This window comes from Xiphias gladius, chromosome 21 (genome assembly GCF_016859285.1).
Source record: "Xiphias gladius isolate SHS-SW01 ecotype Sanya breed wild chromosome 21, ASM1685928v1, whole genome shotgun sequence".
Taxonomy (NCBI): domain Eukaryota; kingdom Metazoa; phylum Chordata; class Actinopteri; order Istiophoriformes; family Xiphiidae; genus Xiphias; species Xiphias gladius.
Window position 1 is genome coordinate 7985211 of NC_053420.1, and position 10855 is coordinate 7996065.

Sequence of the window (10855 nt, forward strand, 5' to 3'; positions counted from 1 at the left end):
AAACTATTACAGGTGAAATAAAACTCCTAATAAAATATAAAAGTTGGCATTTTAGAACCTCTGTACAATCAACTGTCTAAACCTACTATAGATAGCTAATCCGCTGCATTAAAGAAGTCATGTTTTTCTTTGCTCAGCGGGACAGTTTTAGTTTTGGATTGGATGCATTGAGGCGCTCCTGGGCAAACTCCTACACCCAACATTTAAGGGGCAGTTGCTGCAGAACAGCAGCCGTTTTAGCAAAAGATAAGAAGTTCACGTTATTTTCAGAACATCCACATTTGCTTTAGTGTTCTTCTTTAGGTCTGATTTTCTGATAACATAGCTTGTGAGGGCAACTGTGTTTTTAACAGCTGATTCTTAGCTCTAAGATGCTGAAGCTCCCAACAAGAACTTTTCAAAACAACATTACCATGCAATTGTAACAACTTTGGAGTAAAAAAAAAAAAAAACAAGTTAAATGGAAATTAATGTTAACTGTGGTGCGTCTCACATGCACACCAGCTTTCTGGGTGCCTGGACAACCTTGTTGGTAGAGAATGACAAAGTATACCAGCTTAGTCTGTTTCTGACAGCTATCTAAATAGTCCTCTTGCTGCATGCGATTCAGATTACAGCACACATGCCACTCGTAATCCTCCTGGACCGGATCAGTTTCAGAGGGAGTGGAGGGCAGCAGTAACAATCTCGTGAAAGTTATATGATATCCAGTGTGACCATGTTGTCTTACTTAACTCAACAGTCTGCTGTTAGGAAATTAAAAATGTAAATTGTATCACCATGTTTAGAGATTGGTTTTCTTCATGGGGGTGCTAAAATGTATGCACCATTCTGCTACTGTAGGATACTTTGGATAAAAGCATCATGCTAATGGTGGATTTACCAGATAGCCATTAGAAATTGAAAGGACAGTTGTTTAACAGCCATTCATGCATGAGATTTTTACCAGAACAAACAACTTTTAAAGAATAAACACATTTTACTTTTCTACTGGTATTGTAGAAATACAGCTGGAATTTTAGTATAAAGGAGCTCCTGTCTGATCTTTTTGAAAAGAAATTCACTTTTGGATAAGTTTCAACACCCTAAAGACAAGGGCTGCTAAATAGGCCAATGGAGGCACAAAAGCAACCCTGTTCACTGTTCATGGTTTGCCATGTTATCCAATCCCTGTACAATTTTAAAGCCCCTATCGCCAGGCCAGTGTGTAAATGTCCCCATCTGTCCCGTTGCATGTGTGTCAGGATATGAATCTGAACGCTGTAAAGTCTGAGATAACGTTAATTGTGTTTTTAACCTGACACAGTCTGGCTCAATCACATGCAGATAACCAGAGCAGCTGCTGTGGTCTGGCGATGATTTAAAACAATTTGCAGAATCTCGATTAAGCATTTTAAACTTTAAACCAACTGATTTTGTTTCGGTAATCACATTTGTCTTCCCTATTTAATTAAGTGTTATATGTTTTTCTCAGCCATTAAATGTGTTATTGAGTTGTTTCGTTTTTTCCCTACTGTCATAATAAAACCTCAGACATTCCATTTCCAGTGAAAGGACATCTTAAACACTGTTGAAAATATACTATAGCGTTATCTCTATGGACACCTATGAAGAAAACCAGGTGATGCAGAGGTTGAGGCAGTAAATTTAACTGCCATGTCCAACTCCTTGGAACTTTAATCTCTGGGACAGTAGCAGTTTTGTTTTGACTGCGGTTGTCAAAGAGCAACTGCCCAAGGTTTTATTATCTTTAATGCATTATCTGAATCCGATTATGCAACTAGTGGACTCATCACTGTTCAGTTTTTCAAATACATTTTAACCCCCACTACCTGGCCTTCAACCCTCTGCCTCCAGTTTTTTTTTCAGGCGTCCCAGTTCATTTGGCTATTTGTCCTTTGTAAAGATTATCTGCCCCAATTACAGTCTCTACAACATACACAAACATCCATTGATCAAAACGTGTATAGTATACATAAGACTGCTTTCATTTGAGTCCCAGGAGACCCCTGAAACTAGTCTGCAAGTAACACAAAGGCTGACTAAACACTGTAAACATATGAAATTCAACAGGTTCCTAAATTACATCAGCTCCCTGACACTGTACACAAACACACAAATATGAAGTCGGAGATCATCATCATGTGGCAGAAGAGACTATTTTTAAAAAAAAAAAAGAAAAAAAAAGGATTTCTCAGGAAATAAAAACTGTACAAATCAATCAAAATTGATCTTAAACTCAGGTTGATTCCATTTACTGGATGCGAGCTATAAATCACCTTTACATTGTCAGAAAAAACACAATCCCCCTAATATAAATGGTCGTTTAGATTAACTGGAAGTGCACGGTCATTGGAGAATGTTGGGTGTCTGTAAATATGAATTTATAAAGACTGTTGTCTAGACCTGCTCTATATGAAAAGGGCCCCGACGTAACGTCTGTTATGTTTTGGCGCTATATAAATTAAATTGACGAGACTTGACTACTGATCACATAGTTAAATTATGTCGGTAAAAAATATAAAATAACATAAAAAAACAAACAGCATTAGTCGACCACGTACCTGTTGGACGCATTAGTCATTAATCCATCTTCTGCTTCTTGTGCAGCTCGAGACGCCGTGAGCGAGCGAGCGAGCGAGCGAGCGGCTCTGAGACACCTGCACGGAGGACTTCGTGCCCTAAGCCCTCAGCCAATCGGAGAGCAGCATTTTCCTTAAGACGCGCGAGCCCTCGTCGCCATAGTACCTGCACCTGCGCTAATCCGCTGATCAGTGTGTCCGGTTCCGGCTCTCGCTTTCCACCGTGGACCGTGTGGTCGGGGTCGTTTTGGTCCAGGAATTATAGCCCCAACTTGTTGGAAAGGCAATACAACGGAATTCCTCGTTACTCCCAGGAAGTAGTCACCCTCCGCCGGGAGCAGTATTTTCGTTACACTACAAGGCGTTTGTCTGTGTTGGACATGTTTTGAACATGTTTTGTACGAAGCATCTTCTCTAGGACCACACACACACACACACACACACACACACACACACTCACTCAAACACACACACACTTGGGCTGCAGCTAACCGTTGTTTTCTCGGTTAATCCATTATTTGCTTGGACTGTAAAATGTCAGAAAATATTGAAAAGTGTTTTCCCAGTTTTCCCGGAGCCCAAGGTGACTTCCTCAGATGCCTTGGTTTGTCCAAGCAAAAGTCCGAAATACAAAGATATTCACTTTACATTGATACACGACAAAGAACATCGTTACATTTGCGCTTTGAGAAGCTGGAACATGCAAATGTTTGGTAATGGTCTGGTGATTTTTTTTTTTTTTTCCCCAGGAAAAAAAAGTCACCAAACAATCTGTTATCAAACTAGCTGTTGATTCATTTTCGGGCAGTCGATTAATCGTTTCAGCTCTAACACACGAATTTTTAGAAGGGCACTTGGACAAAGGGGTGATTTTATTAGCATTACCAAATCTGTATATTGGAAAACTGAAACTTTCTTGATTGGAAAATAATCTATCGGACCTTATCGGACAAACATTGACCAGGGGTTTGTCATAGCAAATCAGTTCAACTGAGCACTTGATTTTAGAGCCGTGGGTCTGCCAAAGGACTAAGATAAAAAACAGAATTTTTACATTATCCCTTATTACCCAAAGCTATAAATAAGTCATATCAAATGACTTCAATTATATATATCCTTCCTGCAAATTCCTTAGATTAAGATTTCGTTTTGAGAGTAAAGTCTGTTCCTTTTGTAACACAGATAAACTACAGGGAATTTTTTTTTTTTTTTAATTTTGTTGTCGATATTGTTTACAAAGTTAAGTAAAATTGGAAAAAGGAAATCAATGCATAATGAAACACTCTGTACTGCTATGTACGCTGCTATAAACCAAAAACTGTTGCCGAATAATTTTCCGTCCATCACCTAATCAATTAACTGATTAATCACTCATACCAGAGTGTCACCCTTGATTTAGCTGTTACGTGTATCATTACTGTGAGGCATGTCAATTTCGTTGTATATTAACTGCAAGAACAGTATACTGCGACAACCTGGGTATAATAAATACGGGATAGAATTTGTATGGATTCGGGACACAGCTAAAATCTCACCACTAGAACAAATGGGCTTTTCAGAGCTGCTTAAGCATTCGCCCAAATGAGCTGTGAAGACAGCTTTTCGCGGCAGTCCTTATATCTAGTCACAGGAGAGAAAAAGAACAGGTTTTAACTAATAACATTAATGATGGCTCCATCCCATTGAAGTGTCCCACTGAGCCAGTCTCTACAGTTTTAAAAAAAAAAAAGGAAAATAGGTTTTGCAGTGATGCAAAGCAATGGCCTTAAGCATATCCCATCAACATGCTAGGCACAAACTAGTTTAGGCCTAAAAGCTACATGCAAGTGTTAACTCTTATCTTTCACATGGACTCTTTGTAGTGGCAGTGGTAGCTGCTACAGTTGGTCAAACAGTGGATGAATAAATCTTAGATCCTATTAAGAAAGGGTAGATGTTCCTTAAAATAACATGTAGGTAGCGTAATCCCACTGCGATGGCACAGGATCAGTGTTGTTTAGCCAACTTGGGTTGATCTCCAGTGGCCATGGATTGTCAATAATGAGGTATAAATAGAAATGGTTATCTTTCTGTTATCTATTTGTATCTGTACGTGCAAAAATATTCAAAACCACTTTAAAAAAAAAAAAATCAAACAGGTTTCCCCCATTGTTTCAAATGGATTGTAGAGTTTTCCAGGACAACATAGTTTAAATATATACATTCTAAATATATACATATAAGATTCTTTGCTATTAGTTTTCTGTAAAGGTTTCATATTCATTGAGACATGAGAACTGTGAAGCATTATTATCTTGATGCGAGTTGTCCCAATACAATCGTACGGATAAATAAGCAATGTTTGACAATCCAGCCCTTTGATGGTGAACAACGAAATAAAGCGTTATATAAAGAGTTTTTACCAATCACTACAAATATGAAACATTAAAAAAATTAAAATAACAAAATTAAAATAAAAAATAAAATACACAAATTGAAAAGTGAACTGAACAAGTTGACAGCTGATACAAAACGACTCGTACACACCACCATTGGCTATAACTTTTAATTGTGACACAACACTGAAAAAAATCAAGTAAATCCAGTTGTTCTGTAGTGCTCTGTGTGCAACATTCATTGTTACTGTCCATGAAGAGTCATAAGAACTCAGTTGATACAAAATACAACAAAGCCATTTCATAGTTTCACTTGTATGCCAGCTGATGAATCCGTTATTACTGCCAAAATAAAATAAACTACCTAAGGTAACAGATGGGGGGGTTTCATAGTAATTCACATTTAAATAAAGAAGTAATCTGACATTTTCGCTTTGCCTTTTGTTTATTCCTAACACCGTCTCAGACTCTGAACCAAGACAAATTCTCAAAGAAAGTCCCAATCAAGTCCTCCATTGTCAGACCCTTTTTTTGGGCAACAACTCAGTACCAGTATTCTCCATCCGAGATATGTGGAATAGAAATACTGGTTCTGCATAATAAACTGAGCTTCAAGGAAAAAACTAATCCCACAAATATCTTGATGGCCTCTTCCAATTAAGCATTTCTGACCTGATGTTTAACATAAACAAGTGCATGCTTCATCCCTATAGGCAGTGAGTATTAAAGGAATAAGCAAAGAGACAATGCCTGACTTTAGCTGAAAGTGTGAGAACATCCTCCAATTGTGCAAAACATACAGTGGAACAAGGTTGGCAATTTTTGGACAAGCACTACAAAGTAAATCAAATCCCTTTACTCGCAGTTCTCAAACACCCTGACTAGAGTTGCTCTTGAGCTGCAAGTGTGAGATGAAAAATTCGAATTGAAAAGGTAAAAGGTTAGCGTTTAATTAATGTTGATTAGCAAAGCACATAATGTACGGACTGTACCTGAACAGTAAATGCATTTAGTGAGCAGGATTTCTCTCACGCAGCACGACTTGCACTCAGTCGTTTCAGATTTCTAGTCAATACTCCACCCTCTCACCATGATTTGTGTTCTGAAATACAATGCTCAAGCACTTCATGACCGCTTAAGTGTTTTTCAAAATATGCAGCAATAAAAAGAAAAACATAACAAAACAAAAAAAAAAACCTTGTTTTTAAAAAGATTAGTTCTTACAGCATGGCATCTGAAAATTACACACTAGAATTAAAAATTACACTCCTGAAAACCTGCCGTACCAATGGAGAAAAACAAAGTGCTAAGCATTTTGTAAAATGTTTTGTTTTAACCACTATTATTATTTTTTAAATGTATTGTTTTAATCTAAAAGAAGCTCAGTGATAAACGATTTTTCAAAATGCATAACCTCAATCTCACTGACCACTGCTCACAAAATTCAAGGCAATGTCGCAAATAGCACATTTGTATGGAGATGATTCCAGCTTTGCATTAACACAGCCTGACTGTGCTGAACAATTCAGACATCTAAAGTCAACCAAACTATCGGTTTTAAGTATTGGAAGAGCGTCTGACAAACCTCTGTCCACAGGTAAAGTAAAAAACATGCTACATAACTGACATGATGAATAACAGTCAAACTTAGTGTGCTGATCTTAAGACAACTGTGAGTAAGATCCCATCATAGTACAAATAATTCTTAGTGGTTGTTTTAAACTTTTTGTAGAGCCAGATAATGAGGTTTTACACATATATTAATTCAGTCAGTCACCGGTAAGTATTGGCAAGTTGGTGTATTTTCTAATTGACAACACATCAGCCACAGCTTGGTTCATCTCAGAACAACCCGGCCGTCGAGTAATCCAAACAGATTTAAAACAAATCCCAAGAATTGTTTGCATATTTTCTTGGACCCAGTTAAACAGATCTGAAACCATCCCTAAAAGACTAACGTGATGGTTTAACGACATCGGAGCGCTGCAGTAGCGTTTCTGACGTTGAGAACTGACAGCAGTTAAAAAGTAATACTGAACAGGTTAGAGGCTGAACACAGTGTCTGCAGATTCTCCATAGATGTCGCTGGACAATGTGAGGTAGAGGGTCACACAAGCAGACAGACAAACAGGCTGACAGATATGCCAGACACGGGGCACGGGTTTGGTAGTGGTTGTATTTGTGAGAGGGGAAAAAAGACAAGACAATGTTCACACTTCCCCAAAATTGGTGTGGCCTGTCTCCTTGGCATGCTCACGAGCTTCCTTTTGTCCCACCAGGCCTGTTTGGCACACCATGCAGCGCAATGCAAAGCGGTTTACGTCCGTGAACTGCCGCTTGCGGCGGGCCTCGTCTGCCAGCTCGAGTGCCTGGGCCAGGATTACGTCATCGGTGGTGGAGAAGATAGTCTGGGGTGGGGCGTCAGAGCCGGGGGTTTCTTTCTGCAGAGGGTCGTAGTGGATGCCGTCGTAGATGAGCAGCACACGTTTGTGGTAGCCAGCGTCCTCCCCAAATCGGTCTACTCGGACCGTCTGAGTGTCCACCACACAGATCTCACATTGGTAAAATTTGGACAGGATGGACACCTCGATGGCCCCTCCCCAGGTGTCGTCACGTCTTATCCAGGTGCAGTACTCCTCGTTGGTCTTTCCCAGCACCGCTTCACAGTAAGCTGCAGGGTCACTTGAAACAATCTGGGCTATGAGGCCTCGCATCTCAGGAGCGCAAGCGGGGTCATATACACCACCTTCCACCACATAATACACACTGGTGAAGAGGCAGGAGTTGTCAGCTGGGACCACTCGACGTGCCAGCACAGGTGAGGCTTCCAGGCGTGGTGCTTTAGTCACAGTGGGATGATCCTGAGGTTTTGGCTTGTTTTTTTCTTCCTCAACAATGAGTGTGTCTCCTGTAGAGGATGACACGTCAGTGGCACAACACAGTTCAGCCTGGTCAGACTTTGGCTGACAAAGTACAGAGGAAAAACATTATCTTTTTTTTTATAGCTATTCATTTTAATCTCTTGCACAGATTAAAAATGTCTCAAAAATTTAAAGGTAAATGAGTTAAAGGGTCAGTTCACCCAATTACCAAAAAAAAAAAAAAAACTGTTTGCCAAGGTTTTTGAGAGTTCCATCTCTGATGTTTCTGCCACCACTGCAATACACTGAAGGTGAACTTAATTTGGTTTGGGGTGCTCAAAGCATTGAAAAAATTAAGTTTAAAAAAGTTCCACAGCAACTTGTCTCCCAGAACCTCTGGATAATCCACACAACACTGTCCACAGTTGTCATAAAGACTACTTTTTCTACAACCTACTTAAATGTTTCAGTCATTCTACTTATGTCTTGAAAAACAGGTTCAAACATTAAAGTAAAAAAATAATCATATCAACAATAAATGGTGTGCATTTGGTCCATGTTATCTGTTTATTTTTGATGTTTGACGACTAACCTGATTTGATGGGATAATCCTTGAGGTGAGCATCTCCATTTCGAAGATCAAGGCTGGAGGGTGGGTAACCAACCATAATTTTCTGCACATCACAGGGGATACCAGTCAGCTCCTCCACCTTACTCTTCAGCTCTTGGACACAGGACTGGTGAGTCAAGCCCTGCATTATGTGGCTCCCATTTTTGGTCTTACAGCGAAGCCTCAACATCCTACCTGCAAAAACATGTTACAACAAATCTGAATTTAACTGAATATATAACACGGCAGGTAACTGCCATAAACATTACTGATCCACCAGGGCATTTGTTGACAAAAGATGGGTATAGCTATTGAGGGACACTTAGTATACATCTCAATTTACAAAGAATAAATGCTGAAGCTAAATCTAACAGTCCTGCAATAAATCCATCCTTCATGAAGGTTATAATGTTCAGTTTGTGTTGAAATTGTTTCGGAGAGGTGTTGATTCACCTGTGTGATCATTTTGGAGGTTGCAGTTTGTGTTGCTGTATAACTATACTCCGTTATGCGGTCAGGTGTTTCTATTATATTGTCCACCTTATTTATTTCGATGAGAGTAGACTAAATAACAGAAACGCAACTCAAACAATTTCAACACAAACTGAACATTATAACCTTCATGAAGGAAGGATTTATTGCAGGACTGTTGTGTTAGACTGCATTAATGTTAGCGAGGCGTACCTAATAACCTGGCAACTGCACACACACAAACACTTATTCATTTATATATATATATAAAAACATAATACATGCGTAATTAATGGTAGTCATCTTTATTTAGACGGAGGAATGGAAACACACATAGTGAAATGGCGTGACATTTCTAATTCACTGTGTAGAGCTGTTGCAAGAGCATGATAGCTGGCAGGGTTGCACAAATGTCAAATGGATCCTTTAAATGTCACAATCGTAGTAAAGTTTGATTAACAACCTTCCACCTTTTTCACAGTTTCATTTATCTTGAAACAAAAATAGTGACTTGCTTCATCACTGCAAATGGTTCAAATGTAAAACCAGTGATTATTTGTGGAGGTACAGACCGGGGTTGGAGAAGGGCCAGACGCCATGAAGAACTACTACACTACTAAGTACCAACTCCGTGTCGTAACCATATAGCTATTATTTGAATAGCCAAGTTCCTCCTTATCCGAACAAGCTAATGTAACTAGTACATCATTGAGGGGTTTAAAGACTTTGAATCACTTAGACGTTATTTTACCCTTTTTCTGTAAACATACATTCACTCTAAAATGCTGCCTGCTCGAACTGGTGATGAAATTTTCTTTATTCTCGTGTTTTTGTTGTTGTTGTGGTTTTTCAAAGTTACCTAGCTCGGAACTCAGCTGCTTTGTCGTGCAGCGATAAGCTACATTAGCTTGCATCGGCTAATTGTATTTGTTAGCCAATGTTAAACTGCAAGCATCAGGATGTCGGATACCCTGTATTGTGCTGGCCGTTATATTATTGGACTGCTTTCCAAATAGAGCCGCTATAACAATTAAACTGCTGATGGACAGCAGCAGTGGAGTAAAACACCTGACAGCGACATTGCTTTGTTTTATTTTCTTTGTCCTGGCAGTTAACTCAGCAATAAGACAAACAGATAGCGGGCTAGGCTAGGGACTCTTTGCCAAGTAAATAAAATACAGTATTTTTTGGTGCCACTTGTCACTTAACTCGACAGACAGCCACGGCAGTAGCGACATTTATTCTGAAATTGTATGAAAGAAACATAATTGCTCTGGCAAAGACACAAATTAACGTTAACGGGGCAGCTAACCACACCGTGTGCTAAGCTTAGCATGCTAGCCTGACCATCAACTTGGCGTTAGACTGGACAGTTTTCTTCCCTCCGTTTCGCATCCGGATTAACTCTGGTAACTTCTGTTACCCATCAGGCGACAGAATCGATACATGGCCGAATACATTAAATTGTATGACAACGCGCTAAATTGTTTTGTTTTCTCACCTGCCGTTGACTGCAGCCCTGCCTCAAACAACAAGCATCCAGTGAGACCGCTGATATTCCGAACGTCATTCTACGTCCTTTTTGACGTAACGACGCTAGCTCGCCCGTACCGTGAATTACCGTAAATACACACCGCAATGTTTTCGTAACATTTACAGTTATGTGTGCGTGCTTCATGCCTCAAGTAAGCGCAGATTGTTTTTTTTTGTTTTTTAAGAGGAAGACAGGCTCAGGTGCTCTAGCCCTCCTGCTCTTGCGGCGTGTGCCAAACGCACTGTAACTAACCGGCAACGTCGTTTAATCGCCAAGACTTTTTTCAAGCGTTTCTGTCCACGTCAAGTTTGATAATAATTTGTGGCGTATATCTGCACAGCCCTTACTCGCTATAGACTTGCGTAACTGGCTCAGATTAGGGAAACATCTCACAATCTTGGTTTCGGTTATGTTGCATGTGT

General features: G+C 39.6%; 1 protein-coding gene across 2 annotated transcripts; it reads right to left on the minus strand.

Moving 5' to 3' along the window:
- Positions 1 to 5111: 5111 nt before the first annotated feature.
- On the minus strand, positions 5112 to 10510 carry yod1 (YOD1 deubiquitinase). Of its 2 annotated transcripts, none has more exons than XM_040116403.1 (3): positions 10401 to 10510; positions 8411 to 8623; positions 5112 to 7865 (listed from the first exon to the last, which is right to left on the minus strand). In XM_040116403.1, the coding sequence occupies exons 2-3, from the start codon at positions 8616 to 8618 to the stop codon at positions 7168 to 7170; spliced, it is 906 nt and encodes a 301-aa protein (XP_039972337.1). In that variant the 5' UTR covers positions 8619 to 8623; positions 10401 to 10510; the 3' UTR covers positions 5112 to 7167. The 2 variants fall into 2 exon arrangements, with proteins under 2 accessions (XP_039972337.1, XP_039972339.1); XM_040116405.1 differs by lacking the exon at positions 10401 to 10510 and adding an exon at positions 10247 to 10352.
- Positions 10511 to 10855: the final 345 nt, after the last annotated feature.

Coding starts and splice junctions, on each gene's coding strand:
- yod1 (XM_040116403.1), bottom strand. CDS start 8,618: ATGTTGAGGCTTCGCTGTAAGACCAAAAATGGGAGCCACATAATGCAG. Junction 7,866..8,410: donor GGATTATCCCATCAAATCAG/GTTAGTCGTCAA, acceptor CATCCTCTACAG/GAGACACACTCATTGTTGAG.